Below are 16,029 nucleotides of genomic sequence, written 5' to 3'. Positions count from 1 at the left end.
ATCGGATTGCTCCTTCAAAGTTTTACTTGTAGAGGGCTTGTTATCCGTCATTTTTAGTCCGTAAAAACTTCGAGATATTTCACTAATGTCAAAGTCTTCAATGGAATGCGATTGCTGACTGTTTTCTGAATCGGTCTGATATTCCTTCGAGATTCTATATGTATTGAACGACATCTACTTACAGTAGGAGTATCCACATATTCCGTAGGTCCTTTCAATTCTTCTTAATTTCCTCTGCAGTGATCCTGGCAGGATCGCCAATAAAAGTCTCCTGTTAAGCCGCAGCAAGGAAACGAAATCAAACACTACCAAAAATTACTACTTTCAAGGTTTATTGCAAAGGTCCGAGATCACGTACAGAGCACTGTGGTAAAGATGGACAGACTCAGGATAACTGAACTGTTTTGGGGAAATGTTCGGGGTTTTTATGCCCTTCGAAATACAAACTATGACGCTTAGATTGATAGGGCGGTTGTGACGCATGGAGGATGACGACGGTGTTGGTTTCGGTTATCGGTGCCCTTTGAAAGTATACGATGACTATGGAGGATGAGACATCGATGGTAATGTGTCATATCATAACAGTGCGACGTGTCGAAGTTGCGAGAGAAAGTCGCAGAAATTAAATTAATTAATAATTTAAAAGTCATTAGGGATTTAGAGTGCGGAGAAGGGCGAATGAGGCATATTGAATGCACGCGGTAATTAGTTTTGGCTATTTTCATATTTTCGTAATTTGATAGTAAATAAATAATGGCGTCGGTCGGGCAAGCTTCGATATATCGTACGAACACGTGGGTATCTCCGCGCGAGGGAAAGCGTAGTGCGTAAAGGCCGGTTCGCAAACATCCAACATGGCCGGGGAAGGGTCGCTGCAGGCGCATGGAGAGCGGCCTTAAGGACGAAACCTAAGGGCGAAGCGAAGGCACGCGGCAACTAGCAAGATGGCGGAGGAAGGATCGCCACAAGCGCATGGAGAGCTGCCTTCAGGGACGAAGCCTATGGGCGAAGCGGAGGCACGCGGCAACAAGCAAGATGGCGGAGACATGGCGCGTTTTTCAAATGGTAAGCGGATTGGTTGAAGCAAGAAGACAGGGTGGAGGAGAAGAGGAAGAGGCGAGACGATACGGAACGAAGTGAAGGAAGAAAGAAATAAATAAATTAATAAATTAATAAATAAATGAAGTGAAGTGAATGAGATTAATAATAATAATAATAATAATAATAATAATAATAATAATAATAATAATATTAATTAGTTCATAATTAACGAATAAATTATTATAAATAGTGAAGTGATCAGTAGGTTAATAAATAAATAAATAATAAATAATAAATAATTAACAGATAGGCAACTAACTCGGTGTAGTGTTAGGAAAGTGTTGTGAGAGTGCAGTGAAGTGCTAGGAGTGTTGCGGGTACAGGGGAATATACGTGACCACGTGCGCGAGTGCAGAGGAACAGTTCAAAGCGGGAAAATGACGGAAAAGTGTTGGAAGAACTGCGGAAAACGCTCCAGCACTCTGGAAACTCCGAAGACACAACGATGGTGGAGAAAAGGGGCCGCATTGAGAATATCCAGAATATCCAGCATGGCCAGGGAAGGAACGCTGCAAACACTTGGAGAGCGGCCCTAAAGGGTGAAGCAAAAGGATGCAGCAACAAGCAAGACGGCGGAGGCACGGCGCGCTTTTCAAACGACAAGAGGAGGGGAAGAAGCAAGAGGACAGCGAGAGGGAGAAGAGGAAGAGCAGGAGTAGAAGAAGCGGCGAAACAAAATGGACACGACCAATCAAACGACTCAAACCCGCAAGGGAGGAAACCGGTGTCAGCCTGGTCATAGCACCATTAGGGGGCACAAAACGGGGACCGACTAAGCGGGGGAGAGGAGGGAGAGAGGTCAATTGAGCAAAGCACCCTTCTGATCAACTGTTGATTCAACTAGGGATCCAGTCGTCAGCCTGGTCATGGCACCATTAGGGGGCGACAATGGGGACTGAGTGGGATCGGCGGGAGAGAAGAAGGAGAAAACAAGACACGATCGATCGAACGACTCAAACTTGCAAAGGAGGAAACCGGTGTCAGCCTGGTCATAGCACCATTAGGGGGCACAAAACGGTGACCGACTGAGCGGGGGAGAGGAGGGAGAAAGGTCAAATTGAACCAAACACCCTTCCGATTAACTGCTGATTCAGCAAGGAACCCAGTCGTCAGCCTGGTCATGGCACCATTAGGGGGCGACAATGGGGACCGAGGGGATCGGCGGGAGAGAAGAAGAAGGAAACATAAGGAAATTTGGCTGGCGCCTAAACGGCGGCAACAAATGAAAGCAGCAACAATGGCGGGCAACGCTATGAGCGACCCGAAGGCTTGTGCAGACTTTTTAATCGGAAAGTACTGGAACGAGGAACTTGAACGTCAGCCTGGTCACCGCACCATTAGGGGACGGATTGAGAACCGAGGGAAGGTGCTGGAAGAGAGGAAAGAAATAAATACCGAGAGCAATGGGCTCATGTAGCGTTGTGGAGAAAGACTGGGGCGAAATAGGAACGCGAAAAGGGAAAAACGGGCGGCGAAACACGGGGGAATCGGGACAAGCGAAACGACAAAACGAAAAACGGAAATAAGACGCGGAGCGGAAATGCTAGGGATACAAGCAAATATCACCGAAATTGCGCAGGGGGAGGGGACGAGAAACAGCACAACACGTTACATATAAAACAGCGCGGAGACGAGGGGTGGGGCGGGGGGGCGGGGGCGACGGGACCGTAACAGAGGCTAGAATAGGATTAATAGCGGTAATCAAGCATAGGTAGGAGGCAGATAGTTAAACACGGAGTATTTATCAATCGACGAGCGAGGGAGTAGGGGGTGGGGGTGGGGGTGGAAAAACAGAAAAATTAGATATGAGCGACAGGCAACACAAATGATAGGCAACAAAGAGCAGATTATAAGCGATACTTAGGTGGGAAATGGTGGGGAGAGGTCGCGGTTTTACCGTATGTTTTCGCCCACCGAGAGGCGGCTTTGAGGGGGCGTGCAGGTTCAGTGAAGGTCAGTGCGTAACGCGCGGGAGCCTTCCCTAGTCCCTGACGCAGCCTCTCGGGTCAAATCTCTTTGGTTGAAGCATCCGCTCTCCACGCATGGACCACACTCGCGAAAAAGGGGGGGGGGGGGGGGGAGGGGGGTAGTCTTCATCCACAACTGCGAGCAATGGCCTAGACCAGGTACACTATGCCCCATCCGGTAAGGAAGCCTGGCGGGTTGCCGCCAACCCCCGCTTAGCGGGGGCGGGAGACAGTTTTAGTGAGTAGGCCGTGGAAACCGCCCCTCTTCTAGGGGCGCCGGAAGCGGGAGTCTCACACTATCTGGGCTATCTTCCCAGATGTCCGTTACTGGATTTCTGTCTTCCTAAATAAAAACAAAAAAAAAAAGTATTAGTTAAGGAAAGTAGACTTCCTACCAATTCTTTGTTCAGTTTATTTACCATCTCCCTTTTTCTGCCAAGGGTCTTTGCCTCAATTTCCTGTGATAATTTGATTCCTGATGTTAATGAAGTAGATACGGATTTACATTCATTCATTTCAAACTTTTCTATCAACTTATTTATGTACTTGCTATGCGAAATTTTAATCGACCCTGTACTTCTCTCCCTTACAATGCGTATCCCTAACATTTCCTGTACCGGCCATAAATACGAGGTATGACACAAAAGTAACAAGACTCTAGGTCTGTAGCTTGAAAAAACAATGGAATTGGCAGCAATTATTTTTGTGGCATCATTCCACATGCCTCCTCTATCCATGTTGCCAATTTCGATTGAATCGTTCATACCATTTGGAAGTATTGCGTTATTTAGTGAACACGTGCAACTGCATTCTGCCGGAGAAATGTCTAACGTAAAAACCGAACAGCGAATAAACATCAAGTTTCTTGTAAAATTTGTTGAAATCTATTGTAACATGTGATGAGACATGTATTTTTACCTATGACTCACAAAGTAAGCGCCACTCGATGCAATGGAAGTCTTCAGGATCCCCAAAATCCAAAAAAGAACGCATGTCAAAATCAAAATTCGACATTAATGGAATTGTAATGATTGAGTGATTTCTCAGTAGTCAGATTGTTAACTAACACTATTACATTGAAATACTAAAAAGACTTCGTGAAGAAATTAGGAAAAAAAGGCCACAGTTGTGAAGCGAAGGATGGCTGTTGCACCAGGACAATGCACCGGCTCACACGGCACTGTCTGCCAAGCAGTTTCTGACTAGTAAAAATATTACTGTGATGGGGCATCCTCCTTATTCACCTGATTTGGCTCTATGCGACTTTTGTTTATTTCCTAAAGTTAAATTTTGCTTAATGGGAACCCATGTCACCTCAGTTGAAGAGGTTCAAGCAGAAACGGAGAATCTCCCGAAACGACTTCCAAAAATCTCGTTCCAGAACTGTTACCAGCAATGGCAGCACCGAATGCAAAAGTATATGAATGCTGAAGGGGACTACTTTGAAGGTGATAATGTCACGGAGAACTGATTCTGAAGATACAATGATTTATTGGACTTGCCTCGTTACTTTTGTGTCACACCTCGTATTTCATTTTAAAAACCTTACTTACAAGGAAAGGCACGGAAGTGCCCCCTCCGATTTTGATGAAACTTCGTACATTTGTTAAGCAGGCAAAAATAAGGGACGCGTTTTTTTTTTATCGGCTGAGACGCGAGTTTAAGGGGTAAAATGACCCCTTAAAGTTCCGACCCCCTTTGGCTATCTTGAAAACCATATGAGATACATTAAAACTTCTAATAGCAAAGTTGTATGGTTTTTCGCGTATAATAGCAGGATGTTAACGAATTGTGCAAAATACAATTTGTTTACAACAAAAAAATTTTTCATAACCTTATTGTACAATTTATTCAAATTTGTATAACGACAAAAATTGTAGAAAATTTTATTACAAGTCCATTGGTATGTATATATATATATATATACGATAGTGCCTCCTATAATTCCTCAGATTTTTATTATAAACACTACGCGCTCACGCCCGCTGACGCCCTGCACAATACGAAATCGAATCTAGTTGGACGATATTACACTATCAGTCAACGTTATTTATAAGCAGAAATGAGGAACAATTATATTTGCGTTATCAGTTATTGTTAATGTGCGTAGATATTCCGTATGTCAATTTTATTAGGTAAGGAACAGTTTAAATAAGTTAGGGAACATAATCGCGGCAATGGTGGTATTGCTCGAAGGAATGATTCAAACACAACGGTTTTCGACACCAAGCATATGAAACAATTGCTACGTCACTACGTATGTGGCATAGTGGTTCATTATGTGATGCGTAGCAAAATACGGGATTTTCAAAATGAAGTGGTCTTGACGATATATATTCACTTTTATACCATGAATACTTAATGAAATTTTCAAATCGTGGTGAAGAAAACTGATTATGAACAAGTAAGTGCAGTTTTAGAATGCTATCTCGTGTGTGGAGATAAATTAAAGTTAAAGAGGAATCTTTTGATTGGTACGCACCTCGCTAGGTGCGAAATTCGATGTTCAGGAGCAGGTCGGCTCGCGCTTGCCTTATTAGTTAAGCAGAAAATGGTAAGGCCCTCTCAACGTCTGCTCTTACAATTCATGTAACCGTATCGGGAATCCTGTTGATCAGTTACAGAGTAAGTCTTATTTCAATTCATTATTGTAATATGATTGAGGTGGAGGATGAATAAAAAATAAAGCAGATAAAATTGAGCCTGACATATAATAATAGTTTATAGGCTCGAATGATACGACCTTGTTATCTATGTTTGTTCGTGATTGAACGGTGAAAGTGTGAGTGGTTTACGTATGTCATGTATGTGGGATTCGCTAACATGGATTGATTTTGCGTAGTATGAGTGTGTAGTTTGTATGAGTGTGCGTGAAACAAAAGATAGTGCGAATGTGAAATTTATATAAAGCGCGACGGCGTCGAAAAAAGGGAGTTTCGACAGAACCGTGGAATCGTTTACTTTAATCGGTTATTTTAATTTTTTTGTATTCCTTCCAATTTATTAAATTTATATTATTACGTCGATATGTTTTCTGATCTTCTTGCTGCCATCCTACATGTGTATGTAGTTGTGTGTGATTGGTGATTAATTCCTTTGATTGATTGTTGTCAAATTCGAACACCGAAGTGTGTCCTCTAATGTGTAGCGCGATTCGCAAATGTGTCATGATTCGGATTATAATCCACACTGCATTGGATAATTTACGAAACAAATTACGAAAACAATAAAATATGCTGTAAAGACAATTTATTTGTCATGATTTTTCGAATATAAAAGAGTGAATTAAACAACTTTCATTTATATTATGCTATATTCATTACTATGTGTTTCGGACGCTGGTGAAGGAGGATACTCGCGCAGAATAATATCACGGATTGCACAAATTTTAAAGTTCACCGAACGTTTATTAACACAGAGACAAAAAGAGAAACAAAACCAAAGATGAACACAAAAAAAACAATGAAATACACAAAATTGTTTAATAACGCTTGAAATATAATTGCCCGCTGAGTGGGATTAAATAATCAATTTTTATGTCTGTTGGGTTTGGCGGTTAGAACCTCTCTGAGCTCGCTGGTATTCGAAGTACGGTAAAGAACGGTGTACGTTGTATTCGAAAACAGAGGGGTAGAGGACGAACAATATGCTCGGGAGACACAGTCGTTTAAATTTGTCATCAAGTAATCAAAACCGGGATGAAAACAGAAAGTTGTTTCAAATGCGTGGAATCTGAAATAACGGTCAACCGGTGTCCCGAACACTATGTGTTGTGGAATGATGCTAAAAGGTCCTCATTATTTGGAATAAATTACTGTAAAGTACGAAAAGCATGTTTTTATTAAAAGAAAGAGAAAGAATATTTTCATTAAAGAAAAGCATATTTATGTAATTAAAGCTTAGTTTTTGAATTATTAATGAAAAACACTGACCAATCAGATGCGAGAGCGACATCCTGGAGTTTTGCATCACGGACTTGCATCCTGTAGCGAAACTTTGCTCCTGCGGGATTCACATTGGATGGCGTCAAGGCCAGCTACGTGACAGGAACTCTAGGACCAAGGTACATCGCGGAAGTTCGTGACATTTTATTGAACCCTCCAGCTTCCGGGCTGTATGAAGTTTTGAAGTGGGAATTGGTCCGACCATTAAGTTTCGCAAGGGCAAAAAGTTATGAGACTTTTGGAACTCGTAGAGATCGGGGATCGCAAGCCGTCGCAATTTCTTCGGCATTTACGTGGTCTGGCAGGCACATGCGTATCTGAATCATTGTTAAGGACCCTTTGGCTGGGACGTCTTTCTGCCAATGTGCAGGCCATTCTGGCCACTCAAATGGAAACACCTTTGGACAAGGTCGCCGAGCTTGCCGACGCAATAACGGAAACAATACCCAGCCGTCCCATGGTGGCTGACGCCACGTTATCAAGATCGGCAGCGCAATCATCTCCAGTAGATCCAGTGACAAAAAGAATGATGCAGCTGCTCATTACGTTACAAAGCCAAACGGAACTGATGCAGGGACAGATTGCAGAGCTGCGCGCTTCGCGGGGTGACCAGCAACCTGGACGACAATTTCAACGGAGACGCAATAATTCGAGGCGAAGATTTAATTCGCGAGGTCAATCACCGGCGTCTGGCGGTATGTGCTGGTACCATACTAATTTCGGGACGAAGGCACATCACTGTATTGCACCATGCTCATGTCCCTCATCTTTGGGAAACGAAATGGACAGTCGTTGATGGCGACATGCGACATGAGCCCGACGTTCCGCCGTCTCATTATTCGCGATCGGGAATTAATTACGCAATTCCTAGTGGGCACAGGAGCGGATCTCTGCGTTTTTCCAAGGAAATTAATCCATGGACTATGCACGAGTTCTGAGTATGAGCTCTCTGCGGCCAACGGTTCCCCGATCGCGACAAATGGCACAAAGACCCTTACCCTGAACTTGGGTCTCCGCCGGGACCTTACATGGAGATTCGTGGTAGCTGATGTTTCCCGGCCTATTATTGGAGCCGATTTCTTGGCTCATTTTGGACTTCTCGTGGACATTCGGAACCAGCGGCTCATTGATCAAACTATGACGTTGACTTCCAGAGAAGCACCAGTACAAGACAATACCCCATCGATTAAGCAGGTGCAAGGAGAGACAGTGTTTCACGGGCTGCTGCGACGGTTTCCTGAAATCACCAAGCCGAGCGGGACTCCTGTTGAAGTTAATCATGGGACTTGTCATTTTATCAGGACCACTCCAGGACCATCCGTAGTCTGCAAGCCGCGAGGACTTGCACCGGATCGGAGATGGTACGTCTTGGTATTGCGCGTCCGTCGGAAAGTAGTTGGTCCTCCCCACTTCATTTAGTACCCAAAAAAGGTAGCGATTCCTGGAGGCCGTGTGGCGATTATTGTGCCTTTAATTCGCGGACTATTCTGGATCGGTATCCAATTACACACATTGAGGATTTTGCTCGGTCAGTACGCGGAAAGAGTATATTTTCGACTGTAGATCTGGTCCGGGCTTACAATCAAATTCCAGTTGCAATAGAAGTTATTCCGAAAACCGCTATTACTACTCTCTTTGGTTTATTCGAGTTTCCGTTCATGACCTTTGGTCTTCGCAATGCCGCGCAGACATTTCAGCGCTTTATAGATGAAGTGTTGCGGGGATTAGATTTTTGCTATGCGTACATTGATGACATTCTAGTAGTTTCAGATTCAGAAAAAGAACACTTAGAATATTTAGAGATATTATTCAAACGTTTGAAGCAATTCGGTATAGTCGTAAATCCGGGCAAGTGCGTTTTCGGTCAAGCTACAGTTAAATTTCTTGGGTATACCGTTTCGGAAGCAGATACGAGTCTATGCGCCGAAAAAGTTCAGGCCATTCTTAACTTTCCTGAGCCTGTAACTGCCAAACAATTACGCCGTTTCCTGGGTATGGTAAACTTCTATCGACGTTTCATACCCAGGGCGGCCCAGACTCAGGCCCCGTTAAACAACCTTCTCGTAGGTAATACTAAGGGTAGTCAACAAGTTCAATGGTCGGTTAAAGCACGTGCAGCGTTTAGCCAATGTAGAGAGGACCTGTCGCAGGCGACTTTATTAGCGCATCCTAAGCCCAATGCAACCGTGGCTCTTACCTGCGACGCCTCTAATACGATGGTCGGTGCTGCTCTTCACCAACGTATTGGTGATGAGTGGAAACCATTGTCTTTCTTCTCCACGAAACTTTCGCCTGCCGAACAGAATTATTCCGCATTTGATCGGGAAATTTTAGCAATTTATCAGTCTATTAAACATTTCCGTCGCCTACTTGAAGGTAGACATTTTATTATATTCACCGATCATAAGCCCTTAATTTTTGCATTTTCAAATAGTTCCAATAAACACACTCCCAAACAGATTAGACACTTAGCTTTTATTAGTGAATTTTCATCAGATATACGGCATATTTCAGGCCGCGATAATGTTGCAGCGGATGCATTGTCGCGGATTGAGGCGGTGGAGGAGAAAGTTAACTTTGACGCATTGGTCGCGTCTCAATCGAACGACCCTGAATTGCGGGCAATAATGCAGGGGGAGTCAAGTCTCAAAATTAAAAAATTATTAATTCCGGGTTCTAACGTATACATTTTTTGTGACGTGTCAACAAATTCTGTACGTCCTGTTTTAACGGCCCCCTTCAGGCGGCCTATTTTTAATGCATTGCATGGATTAGCACATCTAGGAGTTAAATCAACGGTCAAATGCGTAACTCAGCGCTACGTCTGGCCGTCGATTAAGGCAGATTGTCGCGAATGGACTCGTGCTTGTTTGGCATGTCAGCGAAACAAAGTTAACAAACATGTCGCGACGCCACTCGATTCTTTTCCCCGGCCTTCAGGACGCTTTGAACATATTGATATTGTCATTTTACCTGTTTCTGAGGGGTATCGTTATTGTTTAACCTGCGTCGACCGCTTTACGTCGTGGCCGGAGGCTATACCGCTAGGCTATTAGGAAGCGGCTACGGTAGCTAGAGCTTTTTGTGAGGGATGGATTAGCCGTTTTGGAACTGCGCTACGTATTACTTCAGACCAAGGTAGACAGTTCGAGTCGGCCCTCTTTAAAGAATTATTAGGTTGGGGAATAAGTTCGTAGCGTTTTGACATTTTCTTTTTTTTACAGCGACATTTTGCAGTTTGCAAGAAGTTATAATATTCATTCGATAGAGCTCTTTCTACTCTACAAAACTGTGTTAATCGTTTTTTTCAGTAGATTCATTCGTCATTACTATTGAGGCTCAGAAATGGAATATCAAGAAGGTCAAAAGCAGCATTTTCGACACCTGCCCCTCTTCGCTTTCCATCGCGGCCAAAAAGTTGCGAAAAGTTGCTGAAATAGGCCGGGATATTTGCAATGTATACGGAGAAGGTGTCATAGGTGAGTCGACAGCACGGAAATGGTTAGCAAAATTCAACCTAAGGTTGGGCAAGAAGTTCGTAGCGTTCACTTCGTGAGGCACCCAGGCTCCCAATTTTTCGACAAATCCCATTGAATGTAGATGATTGAGAATAGTTTTGTGGTCACAGTTTATTTTTTCGACCAATTCACGACTAGTTTGAGGACCATCCTGCTTCACAAGTGCTCAGAGATGCTTTTCGTCGAACTCAGAAGGTCTTCCGCTGCGGGGCGGGTTTTCGACGTTAAAATCGCCATTTTTAAATTTGACAAACCATTTCCGTGCTGTCGACTCACCTATGACACCTTCTCCGTATACATTGCAAATAACCCGGGCTGCTTCAGCAGCTTTTTGGCCGCGATGGACAGCAAAGAAGAGTAGGTGTCGAAAGTGCTAATTTTTACCTCCTGGATATTCCATTTCTGAGCCTCAATAGTAATAACGAATGAAACTACTGAAAACAATGATTAACACAATTTTGTAGAACAGAAAGAGCTCTATTGAATGAATATTATAACCCCTTGCAAATTGCAAAATGTCGCTGTAAAAAAAAGAAAATGTCAAAACGCTACGAACTTATTCCCCAACCTAATAAATTCTTTATTAGGAGCGACTCATTTGCATACCACGGCGTACCATCCAGCTGCTAATGGCATGGTGGAACGGTTCCATCGCCAATTTAAGGCCGCGATTCGTTGCCACCAAAATAATCGGTGGACAGCAATCCTTCCGACCATTTTATTAGGAATTCACGCTGCGTGGGAGGAGGATTTGCAGTCCACATCCGCGGAATTAGTGTATGGCGAATCGCTTCGTTTACCGGGTGAATTTTTGTCCCCGTCATCTGACAATCGCGATACCGCTGTGTTTGTGAAAGAGTTGCGTAGACATTTTCGCGATATTGGACCAACCGCGGGAGTGCGTCATAGTGGTCGGTGAATTTTCGTATATAAGGACCTTAGTTCGTGTAAACATATTTTTCTGCAGAGAGATGCTGTAAAGGGTATCTTAGAGCCTCCGTATGATGGGCCGTACCAAGTGTTGGGCAGAACTATTATAATTAACATAGATAATAAGCGTAGTACTGTATCATTAGATAGAGTTAAGCCTGCGTATGTTACGAATGAGGACATCCCTGTACCGGCAAATGATGTCCAGATCATTCCGCAGATCACCAGAGTACCGAGTTCTGACGCCACCCCTGTTAATTCCGAAACGCGCGTAGAACCAGCCAATTTAAATAAAACCGTAGCACCAGTTATTACGCGTTCTGGGAGGCGCGTTAGATTTCCGGTAAGATTCCAGGCTGGGCTTGCTTAGTCAAGCACTAGCAAGGGGGTGATGTAGCGGCTTTACCGTTACATGTAGAAGTGTTTACTGGTACGTGTACAAAGTGAACATTTTAGACTATTGACATTATAATGGCGAATCAAAAAGATACTCTGGACAAGGAGGAAATAATAAATATTGTATAATAAATATGTCCGTCCCGAAAGTAATACGATTCGTTTATTTCTGGTATTTTCCCTGCTCCGAACGTGTTCGGACTCGTTGGAATATGTGGAGGGGACTCTTATCTTTATATGTTTGCAATCTCAAGTTGATCCATGCTCTGTAATCGTCAGAATCGTTGTAAACGTAAACCTATTATTAGTGTCCATGTTACGACGCGTAATGGAGAAAACTATCGAACAAGGTTATGTGATGAAATTCTATGCTAAACTGAATAAAAGCCACGCCGAAACCAACCAAATGATTAAGGAGGCATACGGGAATTCTGCTCTTACCTATTCTTAAGTTTCCAGGTGGGTGAATTTGTTCAAAAACGGTCGGAAAATGTGGAAGATGGCTTCAGCTCTCGGACGGCGGACAAGCACCAGAATTGACGAAAATGATTCCCGTGTATAGGAAACATTTACTAAGACACTATTAACTTCTTAACAGTGATCAACAAATGAGTATTCGAATGATCGCAGATCATATAGTCCTGACATGGCTGCAGTAGATTTCTTCCTGTTCCCGAGGAACAAGTCTGCCCTTAAAGGAATGGATTTTGGAACCATAGATGCGGTTCAAACCGCCGTGACAAAGGCATTATACGGGGTTCCCATTAAGATCTTCCAGGATGCGTACGGTACATGGAAAAGTCGCTAGCAAAGGTGTATTGAAAGCCAAGGGGTGCACTGTGAAGAATTTTAAAGGTTTATATTAATAACAAATAAATTTTTTTTACGTACCTAATTGCATTACTTTCCGGATAGCCTATATATAACCGAAGACGATACGAAATTTGGTTTCCTGATCGCACAATTAGATGGGAAATATGCCGTGGAAGTCGAGGATGTTATTTGTATTCAGATATAATGCGGATTCGGAAATTATTGGAGACCGAAGAAATAGATGATTGGACGCTAACTCAATTTTGGCTCCACCTAAAAGATTTAGCAAACCCTGCTATTAATGAGGAATTCCTGGTTGAAATTTGGAAGAATTGCCTTCCGATGAATACGTAGCTTGTGCTTGCGATGACCTCCGATAAGGTAGGGTCTAAATTGGCCAAAATTGTATTTGTATTTTTAATTATATAGGTACAATACATCTGTACCGTTGTCAGAAACAGTAGAGAGATTTTTCGCGGATATTAAAGAAGGTCTTGCGAACGTCACATTATTAGTTCGCCCAATACTCAATGCTCCAGTTAGTATTGCTGTAGATGCATCAGATTATGCTGTAGGAGCCCTATTGCAACAGTTTATTAATAATATGTGGCAACCCCTTGCTTTTTATACGAAGGTTCTTTCTGCTGCACAGCGCAAATGTAGTGCATATGATCGCGAGTTATTTGCCATTTATACCACAGTTAAACGTTTCCGATATTTGGTAGAAGTACGAAATTTTATCATTTACATCGATCATAAACCATTAATATTTGCATTTCGACAAAAATTAGATAAATGTTCATCGCGACAGTTTAGATATTTAGATTATATTAGTCAATTTAGCACGGACATTAGACATATTAAAGGCGTTGCAAATAATGTGGCAGATGCGTTATCTCGAGTAGAAACTGTTTTCTCGCCTCTTGATTACAAAGCGTTTGAACAAGCTCAAAGACAAGATTTAGAGATGAAACAGATGTTAGAGACCGAAACTTGTATCCCGCAGTTAAAGAAAGTACATTTCCCAGACATTGACGTTTTCCTACATTGCGATGTATCGAGTGAATCTATTAGACCTTTTATTCCCTCTCCATTACGTCGGACAGTTTTTGAATCTTTTCACGGATATTCTCATTCTGGAGTCCATGCTACACAAAAGCTGTTAACAGACCGGTTCGTTTGGTCAGCAATAAATAAGGATTGTCGTGAATGGGCTAAACATTGCATTTCCTGTCAGCGTGCTAAGGTCACTGAACACGTTAGAAGTTCTATTTCTGATTTTAAAAATTCTGGTACGTTTGACCATGTAGCATACTGAAACACTTTGTCTCGGTTGTAGCGTACCGAAGTACTTTGTCTCGGTTCTGTATTTTTCCATGTGTAACGACTCTGGAACCTAGTGTAACGTCCCTGGAACCTAAGTTCAGTTTGTTACTAGCGCTAGAAAGGTAAAGAGCGGCTTTTACCCACTAACGACTCGTTTTCGCAAATAAAGATTGTGGGATTCGTGTGGTGTGCGGTTAAGGAGTGAAATCTACAGGTCAATATCTTTCAACAATTAGATTTATTCAATAAAATGATAAGAAATGAAACTAACAAATAACAATAACAACAAAATAAAGAAAAGTATATAGATTATAAATGATCAATTAGAACAAAGAACTAAATAGGTTTTAATATAATAGTAATAATAGAAATAATAGAACTCAGCAATTTAAAAATAATTGTGAATCTGACAAATGAAATTCGCTAGTCAAGACTTTATATTGGACGGTACCTAAGTCTGATCTCTGATAAAGCTAACTAATTTGCAATATTAACTAAATTTGATATTCTTTATATACATTCGATTCTCGTGTTCGAAGCTATCGCAATGACAAAATTTAACTTGATTAACACGTTTATAATTTATAATGAATCCTACCTAAGTGTGATTCGGTTTCTAACTTTATTTAAATGAAATTTTACAAAATTAATAATGTTAGCGCTTTACAGTCTACCGCTGCGAGGAATCCGACCTAAGTGCGATTCTCTAAGAGTACCTAAATACGCTTTCGCAAAATCTAACGCGGTGTAGTCGACTACGGAAATTACGCTAGAGTGAGAACAGTATTCTTTTAGTAACTCGAATTATCAAAACTTATCTGAATCTAAATGAATTACTCTCCGGAACAGTTACTCCTTTAATTTGGCTCGACAACTAATAGTTCATGACCCTTTTAGCCAAAACAGACACTGACAACCAAAACCAGATCGCTTAATTGGGGAGCCTGCGTTAGCTAGCTACTAAACAACCCAACGATCCAGAGTCAGATGAAAAGTATAAGTCTGACAGGGTAGCAAATCAATTGATTCTAACGTAAAGTCGTGATTGCTGAATTGCCACCCAAAAAACGCGGGCTTTAGAGACCAAGTCGCTCAAATGGGGAGCCTGCGTTAGCTAGCTACGAAACGACCCAGAGCGAGTTCCGAGAATCTGAAGGCTCGTTAGCAATCCGACGAAAAATCAAATATGAGTAGCTGAGAGCAATCGTTTCGATATCTTAGCCTTTCTTGGCGCTAAGTATAGCTCTCTCCTGACGAAGTTTCAGATACGAGATCGTTTGAACGGGGAGTTTGCGTTAGCTAGCTGCTGAAACAACCCACGACTAAGTATCTAAATGGCGTATACCCGCTTGACCAATCAAGTATCAAGATTCGTTGCGGCTCTTGACAACGAAAACTGTTCCTAGTTATTCTCATCAAAGAGACTTGTATAGTGCTCGACTTCGAAGACTGTTCTGCTTGTAGACGGGTTTCGCTCGCCCTTTTATACTCGCAAGTTCGCCGAATTCCTGGAATTTCTGTTTAATTATATTTTAAATGTCGCTCTTTAATTTCTGGCTAACAATTCGGTATTAAAATAATAGCACAATGGTGTTTTAGCGAAAAATACATTTTCTGTCCTTTTCTAATCAACTGCGCACGTATTCTACGAGAGTCGAATCTATTCCGGTTTACAGCTTTTTAATTGAAGGAAATAATTTTGGTTCCGGCCATGAATAGTTTAGTACTGGTTGATTTTACGTATATAAATTGATTCAGTTAACTAATCAATTTAATGTCTGATAATGCCGTAAATAGAAATAGTATCTCTATCCTTTTCTAGGATTAGCGCTGATCTCAAGGATTTCGGGCGAGCATCGCGGCACGTAGGCACATTATAGCGCAACGGAAATTGCTCATACAAAACTATTTATTAGAATAAAATAAAATAATACGTAATCTTGTTTTAATTATTCTAACTTAATATTTAATTACTTTTACAGAAAATATTACCTACTCTAAATCAAAATTATAAGATAATTAATATGAATGAAA

At 42.0% G+C, this 16,029-nt stretch overlaps 1 protein-coding gene across 1 annotated transcript; it reads left to right on the top strand.

Moving 5' to 3' along the window:
• The first annotated feature begins 7,241 nt into the window (after positions 1-7,241).
• On the top strand, positions 7,242-13,987 carry LOC143264774 (uncharacterized). Its single transcript, XM_076533425.1, has 7 exons — positions 7,242-7,707; positions 7,884-8,383; positions 8,662-9,388; positions 9,527-9,633; positions 11,498-11,622; positions 12,487-12,639; positions 13,099-13,987. The coding sequence occupies exons 1-7, from the start codon at positions 7,242-7,244 to the stop codon at positions 13,985-13,987; spliced, it is 2,967 nt and encodes a 988-aa protein (XP_076389540.1).
• Positions 13,988-16,029: the final 2,042 nt, after the last annotated feature.

The sequence above is a fragment of the Megachile rotundata genome, chromosome 7, assembly GCF_050947335.1.
Source record: "Megachile rotundata isolate GNS110a chromosome 7, iyMegRotu1, whole genome shotgun sequence".
Lineage (NCBI taxonomy): Eukaryota > Metazoa > Arthropoda > Insecta > Hymenoptera > Megachilidae > Megachile > Megachile rotundata.
The sequence above is the reverse complement of the archived record's forward strand: the minus strand, read 5'-3'. Positions and strand labels throughout refer to the sequence as shown.

Coding starts and splice junctions, on each gene's coding strand:
- LOC143264774 (XM_076533425.1), top strand. CDS start 7,242: ATGAGACTTTTGGAACTCGTAGAGATCGGGGATCGCAAGCCGTCGCAA. Junction 8,384..8,661: donor ATCGGAGATGGTACGTCTTG/GTATTGCGCGTC, acceptor GGTTTATTCGAG/TTTCCGTTCATGACCTTTGG. Junction 9,389..9,526: donor TTTCCGTCGCCTACTTGAAG/GTAGACATTTTA, acceptor GGCATATTTCAG/GCCGCGATAATGTTGCAGCG.